Source organism: Pseudochaenichthys georgianus, chromosome 17, assembly GCF_902827115.2.
Source record: "Pseudochaenichthys georgianus chromosome 17, fPseGeo1.2, whole genome shotgun sequence".
Taxonomy (NCBI): domain Eukaryota; kingdom Metazoa; phylum Chordata; class Actinopteri; order Perciformes; family Channichthyidae; genus Pseudochaenichthys; species Pseudochaenichthys georgianus.
The window spans coordinates 19248945-19275429 of NC_047519.1; the positions used below are offsets into that span (position 1 = coordinate 19248945).

Below are 26485 nucleotides of genomic sequence, written 5' to 3' on the forward strand. Positions count from 1 at the left end.
GAAGCTGTGGAGTGGGAGTAAAAGTCTAAGTTATGCCAGTTATGGGGGCAGTAATCCTCATGTAACTACTGTTTAAGTTCATTGCTTTAGAGTGCTTGTTGTGGTCCAACAAAGGACACAAATGAGATAAAAAACATGTCTTTGCTTAGTCACATATATTTTATTTTCATTTACAAATAATAATGCAAAGATACAAAGACAGAAGCCTTCACACAAGAAAAATACATCAGGTACAGTTCAAACAGAAGCTTATTTCATCTTTAATATAGCACACATTTACAGCCAACTTGGATTCTTTTGGTCCGATTTGACAGTTAGAATAGAAAACACACAATTTGAAGAACAAGGTTTGAACCAGTTATCTTTAAAGGGTTATTTCAAAAAAAGTACCAACTTGCCAAGCTGTGCTGCAGAATGCTAGATTTTGCATATTCTATGAGCATATTGTTTCCTGTTGCTGAGAGTGTACTATTGGAGCATAGTGCACTCCTCCACGACAGTAAAATGCATGTGCAGTGTTTGGAATAGTATCACTGTACTCAGAAACCAAATACATAGTATAACAATTTAGCTGCCATTGTATGAGGCTTGACCAGCAGCGGGCTGTCCTCAAAATGCACACAAAGGATTTAAAGATGTGGGTAACCCACCGAGACTGTATAAGACTATGACCGTTTATCTTCCTGATTCACTTTATGTTTTACCCATAGACTGTATATATAAAGGTTTAAACTTGACTGTACAGTATTTGAATCTGCTATTTCTTATGTTATTTCTTACTGTATGTCTATGTGTTTTTCTCAGACAATATGTATATAGTAATAATCACTACAAAATAATAATGTTCGACGGCAGATTTATAAAACAAAGCAAAACACAAAATACTTAATTTAAAGCAAAATACAATAAGTCAGGGTATTTTCAGAGATATTTTGAAATTCAGCATCATGCAGAAAAAGATTCCCCAGGTAGTGGATAAGATATGTCAGTCACAGCTCAAGTGATGCAATTATCTGAAACAATGTTCAATGTAAACAATGCGTTGTAACATGTATGGTTTGTATATGAAATCATTTCTACCACCATATTATATTTTGAAAAACAAAAAGGAGTGTTTCAACAGTTAGAAGGGTAAAATGTCTAAGTATTCTCTCATTTATGGCTGTGGACTTTGGCTTTTTGGTATAACTGTTGACTTAAAACATAAAGAATATACAGTGCTGATGACAGATTTATTATAAAACTAAATTGAATAAAATCTAAATATTACCCATCTTGGTAAAATGAACTTCTGATGGCTTGTAACTGCTCATAGCAAGTATAAGAAGAAGAATTTCTGCTAAATGAAAGTCTGTAAATATAATAAAAAGTGCTTCAGGGCCTCAAAATGCTTATGAATGACGTCCAAAGGAAATATAAGGAATCCATGTAACTTTAAAATCTCATGATATAGAATATATTATTATGGTGATAGTATCCAAACCACATTACCAATTCACTTTAAATCTCACTAACAAGAATCATGTTGCTGTTCTACACTGTAAGTGGTTTGTATGTAGTTGGTTATTCCAGTATTTAACAAAACATTTTTATGGAGAAAAAAACCCAACATTGCTTCGTTGTAAACTCTTGTCTCTGTAAACACTGGTATAATACCAATGGAAACCTTAACGTTGGTGCATATAAAGGTGACACGTCAGTCAGAGCTATCTACAAAAGCACAAAAAGGTTCAAAGAAATACCAAAACAGAAAATGGACCTACAAAGATGTCAGGCTCAGGTCCAGCAGTTAATTCAGAGTCACAATGACATATTGCAGCACAGTTTTTTCAGTGCATTTTCTTACTTTGACATCATATCACATAAAGCACGAAAAACATTGTTTCTACCATACAGAAATATACAAAGCTAGTCTAAATTTACCATAACATAATAAACTCTGTGGGTGTTCCACAGAAAATAAGCACATACTGTATACTGCAGTGTAAAACACAGTACCAAACAACAGCGTCTATGTGTGCATAACAGGCTAATTAACATATTTCCAATGCTTTTAGACTTTACTAGCAGTTACATTAGCCTACACATGATGCTGAATTAAAAAAGATAAAGGACCAAATTACCAAACAAGAATAACAAAACACTTCAACAAAAAAAAGCGACTCCAACCTCCAAAGGAAATAAAACCCAAGCCGAAAGAGGAAACATGTCCACATATTCATGCAGTCACAATATTATTAAAAAAATTCAGAAATGTGATGCACCCAAAACAGTTTTTTTTAATCTTCCAACTTTAAAACTTAACTTGAACTGATTGGGTCTTCCACATTTGTCAGAAAGGTTTTGATTTACATTATGTGAGAGTAACGGTGGAATATGTTTGCACAGGAGGACCTTGACACACATCAACAGAAACAGATGTTGCAGCTACACGATTCTTTCATAGTGTGAAATTAACCTATATTCATTTCAGTGGCATGTAATTGATTGTTAAACCTGGACTGAATTACAATATAAATTCCATAAAATATTTCCAGGGACTGGTTGATCCCATCTGGCACGATTTTGTGATAAAATATGCACATTTCAAATGTCACTTCGCTGTACCTGGATCTTTAATTACTTCAATTATAAACTTTTCCTTTGCTAATCACTTTATTATAAATATTTTTCTAGCTTATTTAGTTCTATTTTTTTTAAACCTGCTATCAATAGCAAAAAGAGCTGCAGCAACAAGACCAACACTCTCCCAAAATACAAATGTTTTCCTACATTTTGGAAAAACTGTGTTACAGCAGACAGCTAACAAAATACTCACTGATTATGTAAGAACTGCTCTTTTAAATAGAGTTTCTGTATATTACTTTTCAAAAATAACTTTAGTTTAATTTAGCTTTTTTTCATATGTATTTTCTTTTTTCTGGGTTTTTTTTTTAACAAGAAGGCAAGTTTAATCAAAGACAGGGCAAACAGGTCTGTAGCTCTAACAGTCGGGGGGAGGTTTGGTATATAAACTCTCAAATAAAAATGTTGAAGTCAATGCATAAAGTGCATTATGAGAGACGGTTGTGAGTGAATCCAATGGATCCGCACACTGAAAAAAGGATTTGGAGGATTTGAAAAAACAAAACAATAGATGAAGTCATAAACTCAGAACCAAAGCCCGGAGACAAATAAATCGAAGAACGGCACAGACCACACGAGCATGACGAGGAAACAGATATTCAGTGTCACTGTAGTACCAAGGAAACAAACACAGTCACATATAGATCAGTATGCCACATCTCCTTCAAAGGGAGAATAAACAACAGGTGGAACATATTTGGTCTTACAGTACATAAAGGCTAGAGATGAGAGGCAATGACGATGACAGGATGGCAACAACACAACTGTACAGATGTGACCTAAATACATTCTCATTGCGTCAACAATGCTGTTCTAGTATAGAGGCAGTTCAATTGTCTGGAAAAAAATATATATCTCAACGACACTGAGGTCACATCTTTGGGAGGAAACCAGGAGAGTTTTTACTGTATGACACGACCACTGAGCATTTCTTTCTCTACATGAAAGGAAAATGTAAAGAGTTTCAAAACTATTAAAAAGAAATATGACATGGCACCATTACTGTGCGTTTATATGAACTGTGCACATTGGCTTCCTTTTATAAGGTTTCATTTTATCCGTTTCATTTTACAGTCCTAAACCAATTCCCTGTAGTTTTGCATAGATACTATTACGCAAAACCTAATCACATTCTGTACGTGTAAAATATAAAACATAACAAGCCTGTAAACATGTACTTCATAACAAAAAACTCAATTACATGATGGTAGTGACAATGGATGAAGTAATGGGTAAAGATCAGCGCACTTGAAAAATACAACGGCAGTAATGCAACTGTGAATTATGTAGGCAAAACCAAACAGTAAAAATGACTGGACATTTAGCATTCTTTTCTCATTTACATTAATTTTTGTATTTAACCTTTATTTAACCAGATACAAAGCATTGAGATAAAATCTCATTTACAATGCTGACCTGGCCAAGAAGGTTACATAATAGTCATCTTTGCATGAAAACCAAAATGTCAAGCAATTAAGGCAAAACAAGTATGCACAGTGATTTGTGATTTCATGCATAACTTATGACCACTATTTACTATGGTAAAATCTGAATTCAGCTTCTCCTTGAAATAAATTACGTGGCTAAATAATGACTCATCGTTATCGAGACTTTAGAGGAGATTTGGGATAAATTAAACCAGGCCTGACTTTGGCTTATATGACAAACTACAAAGGGATTAGCACTTAATTAAAATCCAAACTGAATGTACCGGTGAGTGCAGCCAACTGGGATCCGGAGGGAGGGTCAACTTGACAGGTGTTTCCTCTGAGTCATCGAGCCATACCAGCTATTCTGTAGATTGTTAGGGTTTGCTCCGCAGACATGGTTTAGTCAGTCAGTTCAGTCAGTCAGTTGATGGAGAATAGGAGCCCAGCCTCCTTCTGCCTTCATGATATTTCCATCAAAATCCCTCAAAAGATAAATGTGCCATTTGCAAAAGAAAAGTAGTGACAGAATCATGAATATTTCTCATACCTTAACATGAATGTCATCAGTCGTAAATCATCTTTCCAGGTTTTAAAGGTTTCCAGTCTTCAGAAAAACTTCAAAGCATGGTGTTTTTTTAAAAGCTCTCTCAGGGGTTTGATTGGTTGGTTGGTGTGGAATCGAAGCTCTGCCAAGACGAGGTCTCGACCAGAAGAAAAGAAGAAATCTGCTCCTCTTGGTTTTATCCCGTCAGAAACAAACAATCCCCCCCCCCCCCCCCCCAGGGGCAGCCGCATTCACAACACACCTGTGCATGAGCCTGTGGTGCCGAGGTTAGAGCCGGTCGAGGCGGAATGCGTCCTCTGTGGCGGGGTCGGTGAGAATCATGTCTGGGTCATTAAGCATGTGCAGGCCATCGAGCGTCAGCGGGTCGATTTTCAGGTCGTCCAGTGGGAACTGCGAGTCGATGTCGAAGCTGACATCTGTGGACAGACAGCCGGTCAGGTCCTTGGGCAGGCTGGGGGGGGACTCTCCGCTCACTGGAGAAACAACACAGCAAATTAATAAATACAATATTATCAGGATATTTATCTGAAAAGTTTTTAGATGCGCAGCCCCACTGTCTTGGAATAGTCTGCAATTGAAATGGAAACTGAGCAATCTGGTGCCACTAACTGTTTTTAAAGCTCGGTTGGATGCTACTCAATCGGAAGCTGTTGGTACCTGTTCATGTGGATAGTTATGTAAATTGTAATCCCTGTAATGATGCTGTATGATGTCCTTTTTGTTGTTCTGTTTATGTTTTTATGTTTCATGTGGAACCTACTTGAGCAGGTCTCCCTTGAAAAAGAGGTCAATGATCTCAATGGGATACACCTGGATAAATAAAGGTTTGAAATGAAAAATGAAATTTAAGGGGGAGATGGACGGCTTCCTGAATTTTCAATTTATAAAAGAAACAAGTGTGGGTTGTGATTATATAAAAACTTCATGTAAGAGGCTTGACTTCTTAATTACACATTTCTTTTAACAACAGACACTGTAAGGGTAAATTCAGTTGGACAAAAAATTCCTGTAACATGCTTTTTTATTTTAATGCACACATTTTAGTGTGGGATTCGTCAGTGCTCTCCAGTAATTCCGATCTCACACTATTACATTATCCTTCAAATATATTAATCCCCCATTGAGTGTCGGATTATTAAAGATCGCAGGCAATTTAAAGCCAAATGGTTGTATAATGGTATAATCTAATGCACGTAACATCGCTGCAATGAATCATATCAGATGTTGTTTGTCATTGTGTCATAGTATCTGTCAGTATATCATGATTTTTCAGGGGGTTTTGGACAACAAAGGCTTTTCAACAGAAGCAGCAGTGTGCCACAGTCCTCTACAAGCCGCTTGCAGTGAGGCTAAGTGAGCTACATGATCTGTCGAGGAAGCAGCACCTGTGAGAATGATGTTGGGGATGTTGCCATGGCTACTGTAGCCAAGCTGCTGCGAATCCTGAAGGTTGCAATGGCCAGTCAAACCCATCATGAGCGCCTGGGAGTAGTTGAGGGTGGAGGTCTGGTTATACAGGCTGTCAGAGTTGATGGGCGTCTCCATCATGTTGAACTGCTCCAACTGGAACACAACAGAAAGAAATATCACAATAATATCAGGCACGCTCCAAAGCAGGAATAAACATGGACACTTGTATCTAAGATGAAGAAGAAGAAGACATATTTTATTAATCCCCAACGCTATTCATATCTACCTGTTGCGACAGAGCACTGGCCTGAATGGACGGGAGCTGCTGGTCGTAAAAGTCTGCAAACACGCTGCCCAGGATGGAGTTATGCTGCAACAACAAATAAGCCAAATGTTTAATATCACTCTGGTTTAAAAAGACAAAACTCCTGGTGCGGACCAACAACTATGAACATCATCCGGGCTGCAGAAGTTATACATCAAACATAACATTTAGAATATGAAAAGGTATGGCAGCAACAAGGCTGAAACAAGATCTGGAAACGCTCAACTCATGTATGCTAATGCATCTGTACATGTATGATATAATGATTGCGTATATATTGCAGAGAGGAGAAGCTGTGCATTCATACATATTTCTGTAACTCTGTAGTATTACTTAGCTTAATGAGGATGGCACACAGAGGAAGCAGTAAATGTTCATGTAACAAAAACATCATTCAGGAGCAACTTGTTTATTCACAATTAAATAAGACACACACGGAACAATGTGACAACCCACTGAGGAATTTGTAGCTGGCTGTTTCAATAATAAATGCAAACTAAACCAGTGCCTGCGATGTTTGCAAAACCGTGCAGTTTTTACAGTTTGCTCTGATATCCAGGTGTAGCAGGTGTACATCCACTATCACAAGTAAAAGTGCATGAATATTCCATTAAGAGAGCGACATACAAGATACAGTAGCTAAGAGCCACCTTGGTTGTATTTATCTCAAGAACAGTTCAATATTGCATGGAAATTATTTTTAAACCTGAACGAAAAATAGCCTATCGGTGCATAATGACTAACCAGAAAAATGAATGAATTACAAACAAATGAATAAGGGACTTCATTAATTATATGAATCCCTTCCTCATGATCCCAATGGTCATGTCCACTAACCACTGACGTCAAAATCAGTCGGCTAAAGATAAGGACGGACAAGCTTTACTTCGAAAAGGCAGCTTCTTCCTCTGCTGCCGACTGGCCTTGGTGTTTTAATTAACAATGACCAAATGGAGTGAAATTTGCATGAAATAAAGGGAATCATTGAAAATATAATCCCCTCTGTGACTTTATTCTCCCCCCACTGACTCATCCAGTGCAAGCTAATTCTCGTCAAGTTTCAGTGTCCTCATTGAACCAGCCACAAAAATTCTCCTATTTCATCGCGGCCTCTTAATGTATAAGTAATTGGATCATATTCTCAGGCCGTGCTCCTCCTAGTTCAAAACCAAATTATCTGTGTGTGCTGCAGATGTCCCCACAGGGCAGAGCAGCATAATACGGCACACAGCCTGTCAGCTGTGGATTAGCCTGTGGATAAACTCAGCACCACGAGTGAGACACTTCAGATCAGCACAGATCTGAGTTTGGTAAGCAAACAGCAGCACACACACGTGAAAAGAAAATGCATATACACCCTCACTTACCACTTCCTTCATCTCAAACACACACATGGTGGTAATTATAAATTAGTAGAATCAAGATAATGCTAATTTTAAATGCTATCTTAATCTGGTTCAGTACTTCATCTAAAACTGTACCGTTTTCCTTAAAGACAAATTCCAGTACCGTGTTTTACAAATGTTAAATGCTTATACTAAAGACATGGATTAACCACCCTGTTTTATGTTTACCTTGGGTGTGCTTAGTTTATCTTAAAGCACCACCCTGATAGCGAGGTGCAGTTTGTTGAGTTTGTTAAACCAGGGGAATTAGAAGCAGCTTTTCTTTAAAGAAACGCATTGAGGGGATAAGAATATCATCTACCCACCCATGCTACCTTAGACCTCAATGCTGGTGCAAAAACCACAATAAAACACAAAAATCTGACAAACATCAACAACAACAACAACTCGGTGTACGGTGTCTTACATAGCAAGACTTGGGAGGAGACAGTGGAGACGCAACCAAATACCACAAGAGCAGCAGAAGAGGAAGGTCAGGGGAACAGCTACATAACAACACACCAATGACACTGTGTTTAAAGAGACTGGTAGTCAGATCTGGGCAAAATGACTTAATGTCCATTATATCTATAACTGGAATCACATCATGACACGGTTTTTCATCATGTTTCGTGATATACTATCATTTTTTTTTCTTCCTGATCTCTAAGAATGTTTTCTGAAATATTTAGTTTGACCTCCTTTTATTGTGTTATAGCCGGCAGGTGTAATAATAGTTAGAAATAATCACAATACCGTTGCGTTGGGAAATTACACTGAGAGAAAACACCTGCCGTGAATTTCCTGCTGTGACACACTAAAAAGTCTGAATGAGCAAATGTACGGCATATAATATTTACAGAAACAAAATAAACACTATAAATAGCCTGTTTTGAATTGTCTTGCTCATGTGCTTGAATAAACTGACATGCTTTTGTTTGCCCAGATCTGCTAACGTCAACACAACACAAGCAGTTGTAGGGGTGGGGGGGGCAGCCACAGAGCCCTACTCGCCAACGATAACCACAGGACTACGATGCAGGGACCGTGACGTTTAAACAGAGCGAGGCAGCAGCTCGCTGGTTCACACGCCCTTACTTGAGGCGAGCCTCCAGGTGAGAAGCCTTGATTGGAGACGGGGGAGGTTGGAGACTGATTGGCAGAGGATCCAATCCTACTGCGGTACTGTTGGAGGGAGGAGGCCTGATACAAGAGGACACGTTTGAGTTATTTACATTGGAGGGTGTTCCTTATTGGGGAACGTGTAGATGTGCTCATATTGGACATGTCTTTGTGGTACTTTTTTCCAGTTGCAGCTGGATAAACAACATGTACCCTGCCTGAGGACTAACTAAAATATTGACTCCCTGTTTTTCATAGTTGTAAACCAGTATGCTAGCATCTAATGCTGAAAAACAATTTAAATAATTAGAGTGGTGAACAGCACATGTTACATTGACGCATTAGTTATACTGAAAAAGATCTGGGAGACACGGAGAAAGCTACAGGGGATTAATTAGGAGCGGAGAAATGTTGCCAGCCATGCTAGCTAAACAAGTGAATACTGTGAAAGAACTGGAGGATCAGAAAGAACCGACTCCTTTTGTAATCTTCAGTCATAGTTGCCCGTTTCAATCTACTCGTCCAACCGAAAAATAACATTTGTAGAAACTAAAAAAACAATGATTTTATTTGGATCACAAGATCAAATTGACTTGAGCTATATCATAAAGCCATAACTGTGGAAAGAAAATATCAAAGTTACTATCACAGTAAATAACAGATACACTATCAAATCACTGAGGTTTAAAGGTGTATCAAACAAGATTTATAATCTCTTATCATGCAAAAGCCATGATAAGGAGTTTCAACCTCCTTATTTCTAATCTATAGATAGATAAGATATCCAAATATTGGCAGCATGAGATAGAGAAGTGATAAAGCTGTTCAAAGCCTCTGGATGCAGAAATAAACTAGTGCAATGACCCTTTCTGGAGTAGACGTGATTGAACTCTCATGAAACTGAAAGAAATATTTTTCAGAATTCATTACATTGCTGTAACTGTATTTGATGGAGACCTGAAAAATACAGCTTAGAAATGTAAACAAACTATCAAAATCATCTCTGAAACAAAGTGGTACATCTAGGCTGGGGAACCAGTGAACGTTAGATCTAAGCTGGTGTCGTGCTGTGTTTCTTCACAATGTTTCACTTGACCCCACACTGCAATAACTGAGACCAAGAGAATGTAGGCCACTTCATTTCAGCACATATCCAAACACATTCCCACTGCAGCAGAAGAGGAGCAGCGAGAGCCAAGATCTGAAGGATGTACGGTGCCTTGTCTGATTTCTTGTTGTCCTACACATTTTGTTGTGTTATAATGTCATTATTTGGGAGTATGTGTCTCAGCTCTGTGCAAAAAGTGCAAAATATATTTTTTTTTAATTGAATTTAAAGGTCCCCTATTGTAATGTTTTCCATCAATATATTATAGGTCTCAGTTATATACAAAACATGTCTCTGAAGTGTTTGGCTTGAAATACCAAACAGATCATGCATTGTAGCATCCCATAATCCCCTCTGTTTCAGCCCTGTTTCAAAAGTGCTGAGTCTGTTACTAGAGATGAAAATAAAGAGCCACTCCCCACGCCCCTCAGAGATATTTGGTTAAAAAGAAACCAATGGTGCTCTAGGGGGAGATTCATGTGATAAGGTGGGGGTGTTACCTTGGTTGCTGATTGGCTAATGGTTATACAAGCCAAAAAACCATTATGACATCACAAAATAGCAAACATCTGATCAGCTCATTTTCAGACAGGTTTTTATATAAATGGATCAGGATATAAAGAGAAAATATTTTTTCCTGAAACTTTCAGAGTCTCTTTACGCAGAGGGGACACATATTTATGTATAAAAGACGTGAAAAAGTGGATTTTGCACAATAGGTGACCTTTAAAATTGCAAAGTACACACTCAATATACATTTTTATTTTCTTTCCTATGTGATGGTAAAGATCCCTATGAAACTCCAAATGCACTCTTCTATATATAAATATAATGTATATGCGAAGGGGTCTGAATATAATTTGACAATGTGTATCATCAAGAGCAACACATTGATGCTATCTGAAGACACATTTTCAGGAACAAATGGCTATCGGGATAAGCTGATGTAATGCAGACAGGCTGCTCACCGTGTTCATGTCCACCGTCATGTTGTTTTGTGAGGACGTCTGGTTGTCTGACGTGGAGCAGGAGTTCACCAAGGACTGTAGCTGGACCAGACCTGTCTGCTGGACAATAAAGAGCGGGCTCATAAATAAATACAGACACTGTGTAGCCTACTTATCAGGTATCATTTTACAGTTCTGATACTGGCTTATCACTGACTAAGTACATCAATATCTGCTTTTATAGTATGTTGGCAGATCTGATAAACCAATTAAAACATAATTGAGGTCCTTACCACCAGCTGCTCTTGCAGTAATAAGTAGTGTACCTTTCTTACTGTCCCAAATGTGCACAATGTAGTAACTGCTTTCCGTCTTTTTGTTTACTTAGTTGTGTTCTCTGTACTTTACATGTCTTTGTTATGTGTAATAATGTGTAACGTTGCCGTCTTCTTGGCCAGGTCAGCATTGTAAATGAGATTTTATCTCAATGCTTTTTATCTGGTTGAATAAAGGTTAAATAAAAAAAAAAAAAATGTTGATATGATTATGTCTATTAGACTACACAGCTTATTTAAAGTTGTTTTTTAATTGGTTTATAGTTCCAACTTTACAGCTATCTTATACACTCCATATGCAAATATCCTGTCTATCAAATCTTGTACATGTGTTTGACACAACGCTTAAATAAGTACATTTAACACATTTGGTTTACATTATGTCAAACAAATGGCAAACATCGTTATAAAAACATGTTATGCTCAAATATGAATAACATAACATTAGTCAGAATAAGACATCATAGGGGCCTCATTTTGTACTCATGACCATATCAACAAATGATGTTGAATCATTATTATTTATGAACCGCAGCTGCTGCAGTGTACATCAGAGAAAATGTTCCTCAAAGGGCTTTCTTCAGTATCTGAAGTGTTGATCCAAGGACACGGAAGAGTTTCCTCATTGCAGGAAAAATTGATGGTTTTGGCTGAGCTTTAATAAGCAGAATTATATTTGCTCTTTCCTATTACAACAGTGTTTTCTAGTAGGGCGCTCTGTGTGTAGTGCAATCAGTGAGGGAGAGAGAAGTGTCTGTTTAGGCTTAACAACAACTCAACGAGAAACATGACTGAGGTCTCTGCCTTAAAAGGTCATTTGAGACTAAATGTGTTCTATTTGTGTTCTATTGAGGTACTGTTGGTATGCTGTCAGTCAAATTATTGAAAAATAACATGCTGGCTGTAGATTTGAGATATATACACAAGCCTATAATGGGGTGAACAAAATCCTAATGTGTGGACAATGTTGACCTATAACATCAGTTTATTCTATTATACAATATCCACTTTTTCATGTCTTTTATACATAAACATGTGTCCCCTCTGTGTAAAGAGATTCTGAGACTTTCAGGAAAAAAGATTCGCTCACATTTTGTCCTGATCCATTTATATAACAACCTGTCTGAAAATTAGCTGATCAGATTTTGGCGACTTTATGATTTCATAACGATTTTTTGGCTTGATAACCATTAGCCAATCACCAACCAAGGCAACACTGGCCCCCACCTTATCACCTGAATCTCCTCCTAGAGCACCAATGTGTTCTTTTTAACCAAATATCTCTCAGAGGGGCGTGGGGAGTGGCTCCTTATTTTCATCTAAAGTAACAGACACAGAATCAGCACTTTTGAAACAGGGCTGAAACAGGGGGGTTTATGGGATGCTACAATGATCTGTTTGGTATCTCGAGCCAAACACTTGAGACATGTTTTGTATATATCTGAGACCTATTATATATTGATGGGAAACAGTATAATAGGGGACCTTTAAACAGCAGTGATTTTCATTGCAACGCTGTTATTTGCATACTGCAGTAATAGGACAAAACTTAACAATTGTTTCCAGCAATTCAAAGAGTAGTTAAACTCAATAGTTTAAAATGGCAAGAATGAATGCACTAAAGGATAAAGTGCTGGAGGGAAACTCACTTGCTGGCTCTGGTGGTTCTGGGACGACGGCTGCTGGTTGAAGAAGGTGTACTGCGACAGCTGCTGCTCAAGGTTCATGGCGTTGATGGCCGCCTGAGGGGAGCACAGCAACCAATAACACATGAGGTTACGCTTAACAGGAAATGCAATAACACCAGCACAGTTGAATGATTTGCGATGCATTATCTCCAAATCAATCTTTAAAAAAAAATGTTATTGCTGCCAATTGAAACATTGCTTATTCACACTAATGACGCATTTCCATTGCAGGGCCTCGGTCGGCTTAGTACGGTATAGTTAGGCCTTGTTAGGCCAGGCTCACTTTATGCTGCATTTCCATTACAGTTTAGTAGCCGGGGCAGTAACTATAGTAACGCAGTGTAGGCGGAGCCGTGACGTCATCTTCAATGCGAACCACAGAAAAACAACATCAGCCGTTAGCTGTTAGCACTCAAGCTCATAGCTCCTCATATCTGTTCAGAAACTAGACAAAAGTTAAACAAGTATACAGTCACTGGTTTATTTATGTCTGTATAGGCCGTTGTTGTGAGTGTGGACGGTCGGAGCATATACTGCGTTAGCTTAGCCGATCTCCATTCAGAAAACACGCATTTTAAAAGGTTTTTCGCCTGCCGTCTGTCTGCAGACTTGTCAAAGCATTAATTCATGGTTTTTACTAACCGGTATCAGTATGTTGTTACTTCGGCATCATTTTGAAATGTGTATTATAATTAAATCACGGTCAAATATGTTCATTTTGTTGTAGTTGTACTTGTAGCCCCCTTGCCAGCGATTCTCTCTCTCTAGTTTAACATACTCAGCCCGACTCAGCCTGGTTGTTGGCCCTTGGCATAGGCAGTATAGGCGAATGCTAAGGGCGCATCAATCAATGGGGGGCGCCGAAAAAAAAAAAAAAAAAATTATTTCATAACAACACAATTTCCCAATTTTGGATCAACAAATTACATCTTATTATCTTATACTAACAGAACTACGCCTATATTGCGTACAACGTCCATAAACTATGGCACACCCCCGCCCCAAAATCAAGTTGAACCGCCCCAGCCCCAGTAAAAACCAGAGGTTTATGTGAAATAGTTCTTTTTTTGAAATAATGGTTTTAGTGTGCAATTATAGGTTTTAATTTGGTATTTGTGTTAATTTAAAATAAATCAAACTTCCAAAAAACGTATACAGTTTTGATTAACATTCGAATTTACTGTGTAAGCGGCCGCGGGGGGGGGGGGGAGCTTTAGAGAGCTCTCTCCTGAAAGACTGAGAGGCTCTGATAACCTCAGCTCAGTGAGGTAAAGGCACACCTTTATATGATTATAGTTATAAAAATAATAAGAGAATAGATTTTTATCTATTCTCTTATAGTATATAGTAATAAATTAATAAACAAGATTACAGTTTAAAAGGGGAGTGATTTGTAAAATATCCATAAAGAAAAAGAAAATCTGCTTACAGTTCTGTTTCATATGGGTGTTGAGAGATGTATCCATAGATCTCCTGATGTTGCTCTCAAAGTGCACCAGATTGATGCTTTTAACTTCAATATTAAAAAAATATATCTTCCCGGACCCCCCAAGAGGAGGTTAGGTCCACCCCCTACTTAAATCATGTTCAAATGGATAGGATACTAAATACATTTGCACACATCTTGTGTCCATATCTTTCTGTTTTGGTGGTCATGCCACAACCGTGCATGCATGCACGAGTCATAGTGAGTGTCTGCATTTTGGGGGGGGTCGCCAGCTAAAATCTTGCCGAGGGCAGCAAATTGGTCAGGGCTGGCCCTGAGGGTACCTGAGAGAGAGAGAGAGGTGGAGATGTCGGAGAGAGCTGCAGGTTCTGGTGCTGGTGGGAGTCTCCTGCATTCAAGATGAGAGGAACCATGTCGTCCTGCCCAGACTGGATTTCCATGGTTACTGCGGGCTGAGAGGTATTCACTCCTACCCAGTTCACAGAAAATGGCACAAGGAAAGAATTTTTTTTCATAGAGAAATTGGCATGAAGTGCTAAATGAAATCTGAAGTATTTAACGTCCTGCACATAACTATCTAATCTGACGTTTTCTGGATTAAATGTGAGCAGACTGTCCCTGGTGCTACCTTGCGTGTTGGCCAGTGCCTGTGTGCTGTTGGAGGAGCTGAACGAGCCGGCCACCACATCATCTGAGTCGAGCGGGGTGGGCAGTGGAGGAGGAAACTGGATGTTTGTCAGGTCGGGAAGAGAACCGCCAGTGTTGTGGGCTGCCGGGTTTAATGAAGTGGTCAACTGCTGGTCAGGAGATGGGAATATGCTGCAGAAATCAGAAGAATGCAGGGAAATTGTTGGTTAAAACACTCACACACGCTGGCTGAAGTCAATGACAAAATGAAGGAACAGAAACTTAAATATGTGGTTTTCTGAGCAACATTTGGAAATGTTTTCCAAGACAAACAATGCCAGAGATATTTGGACATCATGCATTTGGACAGTCATACTTTTGCAAATGCTTTGGCTCCGGACTCATTACTTTGGCGGAGAAAACCAAAAATATGTTCAATTACTGTCAGATGGTTTCAATTTGAATGTACTCAATATTAAGGCGGCTTGTGCATACTAAAACACCATTTTCAATTCACTTTCACCAACAGAGATTAAGAAAAACGTTTCCTCACAGCCTAGGAAGACATTAAAATACTCACTGGATCCCTGGAACTTTGCAGGGTTTGGATCTTGAAATGTTCTATAGAGAAAAAAACAATTAACAACCAGACTTTTGTGAAAACCACAGATAAAAACTGAAAAAACATGTATGTGAGTGTAGAGGTTCCACCTTTTTGCACTCCCAGTTTTGGTTTTGACCATTTTCATCAACTTCCTGTTTAATTGCTTCAGCCCCGGGGACAGTGAGCAGGAGAACTGAAGAGATGGAGAAATAACAACAAATGCAAACAATTATCATAGACTCTGGACTTAAAAGATGTCCAAACTGTTGGAGCTTATTATATGCAGAGCATACGTGTCTTCGGTTAATATAACCAAGGGATATTTACATTTTAAAAGAACAAAAAGGAAAGGTGGAAAAGAAAACTGATGAATATTAATGTGGCGTTTCTAAAAGTAAAAATATTGTTTTAAACTTGAATACTGAATGGCAATAATGGACCAAACTAAAAAATGTCTCCAAGAAGATTTATACAAATGTAATCAAAGTACTCCTGAAATGGGAATAATCGGCCATTAGCAGTAAAATTCATCAGGCACTTGGATGCACTCTGTCCTCTCATTTTCCTCCTCTGCCTTCAAAGCAACATCCAGACCCTTTCATCACACACTGGAGGGCACTCGACTGAACCGTCAAGAGAAAGCAGCAACATACCAGAAAATAAAGAAAGAAAACATACAACAACACATCCCTACCTAGTACCTACTGCAGATGAAAGGAGGAAAATATGATATGTTTCACACTATATAAATTATATAATGTAAATAATATACTATAAAATATACTGTAAAACAAATGAGATAATGCGTACATCTTTTTGGCTGGAGCTCCTGGGATCCTCCTGTAAACAAGGCCTGCTGGGCCGGAGTTAATGTGCTCTGGTGCAGTGCTGAGTCAGAGTTCGTCCTGCAGCACAAATATTAAAAAAGATTACAAAGTGCTTTGTATAGTAAAGTCTGAGAAACAGACTGTTGTGAAGCAAAGACACCGCTCACTGTAAATACAGTAAGACATTTTAATATTATATACTGTAAGTTTACGCATTAAAACAACAATTGTTAACACAACTTAGTCATGCTAACCTTTAGCTACTTTAAATATTTTTGCTTTTTAACACATAATCTGAATGTGATCCTGTATCTTATAATATCTCGTGATGAAAATCTAAATGCAGCATGATGGTAAACTGTGAAAGTAGGTCACTAAATGTGTGATTGTGCAACATGTTTATGTATAACGTCAGTTAAGATAACAAAAGTCTTGTGTTATGTTCCAAATGTGTCTCTCTGATCTGACCATGCATATTTCTAGGAAATAAAATATGCAAATAGTGCAGAGCAGTGTGTCGAGTTTGAATATGAAGGTTTATCATAATTATAAGCGTAAATTCTAAAATAAACAGTCATGCAGAGATGGCGTTTCCTCCTTAGAGACTGTCTTACCTCCTCCAGCTGGTATCAGGTGGTGGTGACAGATATACTGAACCATATGGACAGCTGTCAATGTGAGAATGCAGGTTAAGAAAAATCCAGCATGAGACCGGATACTCTTGGCGCATTCGATGCATTCATTCCAGGGAAGATCTTTCAACACTAGGATGTATATTTTAAGAAGCACGGTGTTGGGGAAATAAACCAGCACGTGATCAAAGTGAGGGATAACGAAAAGTGAGGTCTGATATTAGTCAGAGTTCATTTGTAATACTGACTGATTATTGTAGATGCTGCTTATTACAAACAGAGTAATAATTTAGATTTCATTAATAATAGACTGAAGTCATTCTGCAATATAGAAGTATCTGAAACATCCATCAGCTACAAAAATCTTATAAAACATCATATAGCTTTGAAATGTTTAGTGATATCTGATAGAAATGTGTTATATGATCCTATACAGTTACAAGGACTACCAGCTATAAAATATGTTCTGTTTTATGTCACACTCAACCCACTACTTGACTGAAGGCTGGGTTATGTATAGGTGGTTCTACAATGTGTTAAAGTCATTTGAAAGGTGTGGAAAGATATTTATATTTCAATATAACAGGACTCGATTCAATTACACCACAGCCTGCAGTGGTGTTTTCAGAAAATATGAACACTTTTAAGCCAGTAATTCATTACCAATGCAAATCAAAAAATGGTCCTTAATTTACTTCAACTAAAGTGCATAATTTAAGAAAACACAGTATAATAACCATCACAATATTAACATAAAAATCCCATCTCAATTTGGATAATTATATTAAATGACTGAGCTTTTGAACAGACTGAGGTTGATAAACATCTCCATAAATATAATGTTAGGGCTTGTTAGGGCAACAAAAAAAGAAACAACTTCATCCTAATATTATACAGCTCTCAGTATCTACATAAACAGCAAAGTAATCCGGCGGTATTAAAGGATATCTGGCGTCCATGTTTGTCAACAGACAGGGGTTTCTGGTGGGGGGATGTGATGCGGCTCCGGTCCCGGTAAACTCTGTCCACCAGCCCGTGGTGTCGCGTCGATCTGTTCATGTCCAGCCCTGAATTCTGAAAAACAAAGACAGGAACAAATATTATTTACTCGTCAAAGTGTGATTCCATAATTTAATTACCATTTGTTGTTTGTGAAGGTCTCTCTAAATGAGTCTGTGTTTTGGACAGTACTGAATATGATGTGCAAAGACAACTAAAGCATTAAAGCGTTTTGAAGTCATACATACTGCACTAGTTCATGTAGCTGGGCCCAGTTACACTGGCCTTGGCCCACAGAGAATAAAGCTTGGGTCTGATTAATGAGAAAAAAATGTGCAGCATGTAGAACAGGGACGTAAGCCAATCAGAGAAAAATGTATATAGAAAACTGTGCAATGACTGTGAAAGTAAAAATGAAGATCAGGAAGGCCCTTTCATTCTGTTGACACGCACTTGTAAACGTATTTCATGAGTAACAACATGAGCCTTTGTTTTTCAGCTAACTCCCACCATCCTCTGTCTGAAGAGAAACCAAGAAAGCACTTTCTTCTTACGTTGTTTGGGTTGTCAACCTGAGGGTCTCAGACCAAATTCTTTGTATCTCTGTCCCGAGAGAATGATCTTACTTATAAAGTAAAACAGAGGTCTTAGAAACTACTGATGTCTCTACATTGATCCCATTAATTACTATTAGGTTAAAGTAGTGTATTTTACTACATATTCATGTGATGGCAGTATATTGTTTACATACATTCTTCCCAGGATAGAAACGTTAATATTCATAGGAAAAGGTTCCCAGCTCTTTTTCACTGCAGCACTAGATGAGCATTTTTGAAAATGTCTTGATATGAGTTTAGACTAAGATATTCCCTAACCCAGCTTTATTCCCTTTGGCTTTTCACTCTGATATAAACAGATGGACAGATATGATAGCATTGCCATATATTTTTTAGATGAAACCAACAACTTTCAAGCTCTTTCTTCTTTTTATTTTATAACTATTCATTGTTGCGCAAATTAAAAGAAAATTCCCCACAACTAGAAAATGTCTAGGTTCATTTGTATTTTTTTTTAGCTAACTTTTGCAACAGTTGCATGAAACTTGCATTCTTATCAAACAATGAGCAAAAAATACACAACTGTGGCTATAATCTATTTACTTTGGTACGGCACATCATTGCTGTATCTCTTAAACGTCGAACCTGGCATCATACATTGCTGATATATTGTGGGATAAATAAGGTTCAAAGTCATGGTGGAAGTCTCTTTCTCAGACACATGAATTATTATTTAAAAAATGCACTGCTGGTTTGGCATGTGCTCTTGTTCACATAAGTGAACAGTGAGGATGTAACTTCTTCTGAGACAGATAATCTATCCCAGGAAAAAAGGATATAATTGTAGCTGTTTGAAAAAGAAAATTTAAAATGTTTTATAGAGCGACGTTAATAAATAGTGCAGTCCAATGAATATTAATAATTATAAACTGTGGGTGATTAATGGAAAACATACTGTATAATGGATAAACCTACTAATTTATCATCTACATAGTATTTTACTTGTTAGTGAAAAGTTGCAAAAATAATAACAAAAATATCCTTCACCTCAAAAGACATGTCCATTGCGCTGTTTCCAATCTGATTGACGTTGGGCAAAGATCCTCCATAGTACTGCCCACGGTTCGGTCCCAGCTGCAAGTATTGAGTTTTCTGCAACTGCAACTAGAAACAGAACAACATCAGGTAAAACTAGAGGCAATTATATAAACATTACAAAAGGAAAAAAGCACGGCTGTTTACATTCAAGGCTAGTTCAGGGTCCATTGAAAGAAAACAAATAACTGGCTATAAACACAACATAGAGTCAATAATATCATTAATAATGGCAGCAAAATGAAAGACAATACTGCAAAGTGGAAATGTTTACACTTTTATATTAATCCCACCTTAATCCCATGTGGGGACTTTTAATTGTGTAAACAGGCAGCAACAATGAGAGCACCAAGCGTATTGATGTTTTCTTTATTAACCACCTGCGTGAGATAAACGCTAGATGTCTTCTGGCAAAGTACGAGGCAGCCTGCTCCATTTTCAGCAGTCATCCCAGCAGTGTGATGGGAATTCAAATACTTTTAAATGTGCGAGCACGTCAGAAATGATTCAACGTTGAACATTTCAAAAGCATATTCCTGAGAACTTTACAACTGTGTTTATTTCAAAGCGACCTCCAGCTTTATTTCAGATTATAGAAACCATAACCGGTCAATTACTTTTCCTCATGCAAGCCTACTGCTCACTGCTGGCAGGGCAGAAAATCTAATAATGGCAATTACTATGCCTGCATCGCTGGTGTTTTGTGATAAGCCTTCAACCTCAGAGTGCATCTCTGTATCCACATTCAGACCAACTCTGTTGACATAGGATTACTTATTGTAACATTTCAGGATGAGGAAGAGAGGAACCCTAATCTTTTCAACCCAGCAAGACACAGAGAGAAGAGAGACAGAGAGAGTCTGAAGGGGGGAGGGAGGGGACAGTGTTTTAAAAGGAGGAAACTCTAAACCAGAGGCCCACTTCCCACAGGTCTAACTTTGACTCAGACAACAGCTTCATACCATTTGTCCATGCATTCAAAGAAAATATCTACATAATAAACACTCAAGATGAGCTCTTTGAATAACATGTCTAGACATGTATACTGAAATAGATTTGTATAACAACATATAGTCCTGGGGAATACATAACAATACTATAACCGTATGTTGACATAGATATGAGATTGCTTTAGTGTTTTTTCCTGTTTTCAAAATGGCATTACAGGAAAGTTATGTATTTTTAGGAAATTACCTCTATTATTATTTTTCTTTTAGCCACTTTTCCATTCCGTCCTCATTATTATTTTTTTCTCAAAAATATTGTTGTGTTAATATTTAGTGAAAGCACCAACAGTCATCACTACAATATTGTTGCAATATCGATATGCTGGTATCTGACCAGAAATATTGCGATGTTTGATTTCCTCCATATTCTTCAACCCTACAACATTCGGACACATAACTAAGTCATCAATTAATATGTAGACAAATTAATAAAAATAGTGTGATTTTATAAATTGTGGTAATCTTTTATCACAAAAAAACACATCTGCCAAAGCTCCTTAACCAAGCCATTTTTACAGCAGATATTGTCATAGTAGGGAAAGCACAGGTGTTAATAATTACATTAAGGCCGGCATGTTCATCTCCAGCCTGAAAACAAATCAGCTAAATGGAATTCAGCCATCACTCATATTATTATTTACACCTGTGCCTTGCCTACTGTGACATGCTATGTCTCCTGTGGCATAGAGAGAGAGGAAGGGTTGTGTTTCCGATTTAGCCTGTTGGTCAGACTGAAATTGCAGTTTCAAGAGAGCGAAATCAATTGCTTGATATTAAAATAATACAGTAGCAGAAGCTCATTTGATTAGGATTACAAGAGGGATGTATTGAGAATATTTTTGGTCATTCTTCCTGTATATATTGCCAGCCAAACCACTGTAGTAGCTGCATGTTTGCTGTTAAATGCTGTCTTCCCATCATTCTGTAGCACTCACTACTAAAGCCCTGCCTCCAAAGGATTTATTTTGGAGGCCTGTGCCGTATGTGGCTTAAATGTCCACATAATCTGCAAGCCTTCATCTTTTGTGAAAATGTCTATCATCATATTGCAGAGCACAGGCCTGAAGACCTGTCAGACAAGTTTTCCCAGCCACGGTGCACACACACACCTCGTATCACACAGGCCTACATTACAACAAATGTAAACATTACAGAATGTATATTTATATTTTACAGCGTTTGGCTAATCTCCTCCTATCTGAGAGCACGAGACGAGGAGAAAATCATCTGCAGGTCGAGGCGCGCTGTCAAATACGCATGCACGCCCCTTTGCTTTCCTCTTGCGTGGGACAAAAAATGTAATAACTTTTTCGGACGAGGGTCACTGTCACTCATATCTGCATTACCGGACTGTTACCCCCTGCCAGCTGTGGTGGTTGTCAGTCGTGGGATAAAAAGCCTACCGCTGGCAGGAAGCGTCGTTTGTTATTGTTTACCTATGCTGCCCTGGCTGCGTGCGGTTCCGCGATACAAATGCATATTTGACAGCTCGCTGAAAACAAACGAAGAAGAGGAGGGGGATAACAAGAAGAGGTGTCGTTACCCTCGCTGCCCGCGTAATGCTCAGGTCCTTCATCACTTCTTCAAACGCCGCTGTCTCCTCTGCCTGCTTCTGGTTATGCAAAGCGATTTTCTCGCTGAATTTCCGCGGATTGTTCGAAGTCGCCATGTTTCGCTCTTCTGCTCCGTTTTCCTTCAATGGTCAGTGTCAAGAGGCACGCAGTGAGGACACACGACTTCCGGTTAGAGGCGCTGAAATAAGAAAAACACACAAGAAAAAACACCGCAAAGTAGCCTAAGTGCAGTTTAAAATTGTGTTTAGAGGTTTTTGATGTAATGTAACTAAGTGAATTGACTTAAGAAGGTTATTGAGTACGGAAGCCGAATTGAGGTAGGCAACTTGTAGACTAGTATTTCCATGTTATGCTATTTTGTGAACTTGGAATGCCATAATTTCACATTTCAGCACATTACATTTTGATTTTACATCAGTATCTAGTTTGCAGATCATTATTAATAGATCCTTTGGGGGGGGGGGGGGGTAGCTTTATCCACGATACTCCCAACAGTACGTTTGCTGGTTATGATCGTGTGAATAAAGCTTTTTGTATGTAAAGTTAGCTCTACCTTAGGCCTACTCCTTAGCAAGTTGAAAAACGAATATGTGTGACACTTGAATGCATCAATTATCATAGGCTATTGCAGTACAACTATAAACCATTTTTAACATTCTGCATGATGAGTTTTACTTTTGGTTATTAAATTGTATTTTTGTTGCACTTGTACGCTTCTTCGTAAGATAGACAGAGTTGGTAATTTCCCAGTGTAGTATTGCTATTTTCGATCTGAGTAGTAGCCTATTTCTTCCACCACTGCCACCAGGGGACAGACAATGCTCACAGAATCCCAGATAAAACAGCTAGTCACAACGTATGCTAGCAAACATTGACTGACTTTGCTTTACCTCCCCAAGTCCTCACAACTATATGTTCAGCTTGGTAGTTGTATATCCTAATGTTTTTTACACTTAGCTAATGTAAAGTTTGTCCCAAGCAAATGCAGGTAATGATAACATATTAAAACATATAGGCCTACAATTGATCATATTGATTATGTTAATATCCAGTAAACTAGTGGCTAACATTTGTTTCCCACTGAGTAAAACCGAATTCCCTTTTTTTGCGTCAGCTTTTATTCTGAAGGCACATGTGTAGTTTCCGGTATCGGTCGTTTCTGCCCGACTTGACGCAGCTGCCTCGGTTTTGCGTGATCACGTCGCCGCGCGGGGGTGTCAAGGGGGCGCCCCGCACATCTGGACTGCGGAGTAACTGCACATTTCACTTTTTTAACAAAACACGAATTTGTAATCTAAAACAAGAGCCTCCACATAACCACAGCAGAATATATTACATATACTTATTATTATTATTATTATTATTATTATTAGTGGTATAGTAAATATATCAATGCAATACATTTTTAGGGATCACTGCTTTTATCATAAAGAAGATCATAGATCATAGTTTGAATCAAATTATTTTTGTTATTTCTTTTGATCTATTTCTTTTTTATTTAATTGTACTTTTATTCTTATTGTGTGCACTATCTGTGTTTCTTTCTCTTTCTGTTGCTGTTATGACATTTTAATTTCCCTATACAGGGATGAATAAAGGTCCATCTTCTTATCTTATCTTTCATCCAGTGTGACCAATTCTTGAATCAGTTGATTCTTTTAACCTCTCTTTGGTAAACATGGATGCTTTAAGTATAACACTAAATTCAGCTTGTTTTTTCTTGCAGACAATGATTAACTTCCTTGTGGTTTGGCCTAAATGTTTGTGACTTTAAGTCTCAACAACGCTCCTCTTTCCAGATGAACAGATTCAAAAGGTGAACAAACTTATAGAGACTCACTCATGGATACTTTTGTGCTCTTAGATGAGGGAGAAAGAGGTGTTTCTGTCACATTCTGTTAAGCCATTCCCCCTAAAAATGATATCATAAACAATCAGGGGGAAAAGACCTTTGCTTGTCCGTTCTTGTTTCCTCACTTGAGTGGGAGTTTTATCTTCAGCAGCAGCATACTGTCAGCCATGAAAACAGCTGCATTCACAACAGAGAGAGGCCTATACACACGCTTTATATACCATAATACTTTACACTCAGTATAACAATACCTGCATAATCCAATACATAAGACATCTTTTTTTGTCAAAACACCACTTACAAAGACTTTCTTTGTTGTTGCTTTTACAGGCACTGAGGGCACAGAGCTGTTTCACCAGCCATTGAGGAGAGTGTAATTTGGTTGTAAGGTAACCACGGTAACAGAAAAAAGACCGACTCCAGGGCAGGTGGAGAGAGTCTGTCACAGGATTTATCTTTTATCGCTAAATAAGCCTTAAGGGGGGGGGGGAGTCTTGAAGTTTAGTGTGGTGATGGCCTATAAAAATCAAATAAACCCCCTTTCATGCAGGAATCCCATTACCAGCTGTCCTTCATCAAACGTTGTTAAAGTTTTTCTTATTGCAACACACTGCTTAAACTGCAACATCTCTTTGGCTTGAGTGAGTAGGCAGCAGCAAGGGGAAACTCTCACTTCACTTTCTCAGATAAACCTGAAAGTTTGAAAATGCCTCCCTCTTTTTCTCTTTGCACACATCTTTTAGACCACTTTCGTTTTCGTACTGTACGGTGAACAATAAACCTATATATGGAATGGTAGAAATGCATGTCAGCACAACATTTCCAGTGTTAAAAGGTAACTGTTGAGGCTTTTGTCATGTAGATTTTTCTTTACTATGATCCCATAACAAACATATACTATTTGCATTTTTAAAGCTACTTTAATACTTTACAGTGGGCTAAGAAACTGTTTCAACAAGTTCAACACTGTCTCTCACCCCACCTTACACTCTTACATGTGTGACTTGTGTTAACATGCAGTGAGAAATCATTATGTGTTGGTTCAAATGAACAATTCCCCTTTTAATTAATAGTTTATTTGCTTTTCTTTACATGTATGTGTGTATCATTAATTCATGTAGCAGTATTTACATGTAGAAAAGAGATAACACCACTTCAATTTTGGATTAATTTAAGCTTGTTTTTATCTGTGTGTTTATAATTTATTGGGATAATAAACCTTAAACATAAACTCTAAAACCCTTTCTTCAAGAACCTTTAATGCTTAAAATCATTTTGTGTTGTTTTAAAACGATTACATTTCCCAACAATGACCTTTAGTCAAATGAGATGGGCGTTCATTTTATTAATACTATCTCATATGCAACAGCAAAGTTGTAATCTTGCTGCTCTAATCTAACTGAAGCTTTACTGGGTGAGTAATCAATTATCAAGATGAGACAATATTATGGCTTCTATCACCAGCAAGATGCAACTTTCACCAAGACATGGGGACCACCTTCTTGTAATAGGTATACTTCTTTACAATGTTTTGCACATATTTTGTACATGTGACTGCCCCAGGACAGTTGCTCATCAAACGTAACCGTAGCCGTAGTTTAGTCTCACTAGCTTGCATAAGGTTGCACTGAAGTACATAACTTATTGATTGGATTTATCTAATTCTTTATCATCTATACACAGTTATATCACCAGGAATCATGTTAAACTGACTTTTTATAAATGTATTATTGGCATATCATTAACATATTTATAGAGAAACACAGTGGTCCTAATCATCTTTCCCATACAGTATGTTACTATCCTAAATGAAAAAACTCTACAAAATATCAATTTAGCCAACATTTCTTCTGTTCTTAATAATTTATTTGATCATCAACATATTAAAATCGGGCTAAACTATTAACTATTTGTATGTGTTCAGATCGGAAATGTGTCGATTGTGTCACAAAGTTTAATTTAACTGTGATTCTGCTCCTGTCAGCAGCCATCTATTTTCAGAAATAGCTTTTACAGGAAATCTTCTGGGTTCAGTGCTTCTGGTCCATGATTTCAATAAAAGGGAACTTCAGCATTGCAAGTGTGAGGTGTTAGACAAACTACTTGACTTCCCTCATAACTCAGACCTTGATCCACGACGATGCAGCCTTCTATGGTACGTTCACTCTTTGTATTGACCCATACTGTTTGACTTGGCTTCATGTACAAGGTTATCTAACAGCATTTCCTAGAGTTTATTTTGCTGTTATTTTTTTGATGTATTTTTATGTTTTAAGACTTATTTAATTTTGCTTGTGAAGAAGCATTTTTTTAACAATAATAAG

The 26485-nt window shown here is 37.8% G+C and overlaps 1 protein-coding gene across 3 annotated transcripts; it reads right to left on the reverse strand.

Moving 5' to 3' along the window:
• Positions 1-780: 780 nt before the first annotated feature.
• crtc1a (CREB regulated transcription coactivator 1a) lies at positions 781-22466 on the reverse strand. 3 transcript variants are annotated; one of them, XM_071206250.1, is made up of 15 exons: positions 22279-22466; positions 19681-19797; positions 18024-18151; positions 17060-17119; positions 16429-16523; positions 15726-15811; positions 15595-15635; positions 15016-15206; positions 14711-14856; positions 12902-12994; positions 10939-11034; positions 8839-8943; positions 6317-6400; positions 6006-6183; positions 781-5093 (listed from the first exon to the last, which is right to left on the reverse strand). In XM_071206250.1, exons 1-15 carry the CDS (start codon positions 22402-22404, stop codon positions 4888-4890), a joined length of 1752 nt encoding a protein of 583 aa, XP_071062351.1. In that variant the 5' UTR covers positions 22405-22466; the 3' UTR covers positions 781-4887. The 3 variants fall into 3 exon arrangements, with proteins under 3 accessions (XP_071062351.1, XP_071062350.1, XP_071062352.1); XM_071206249.1 differs by having other exon boundaries at positions 10939-11037; XM_071206251.1 differs by lacking the exon at positions 8839-8943 and having other exon boundaries at positions 10939-11037.
• Between the last annotated feature and the right edge of the window lie 4019 nt (positions 22467-26485).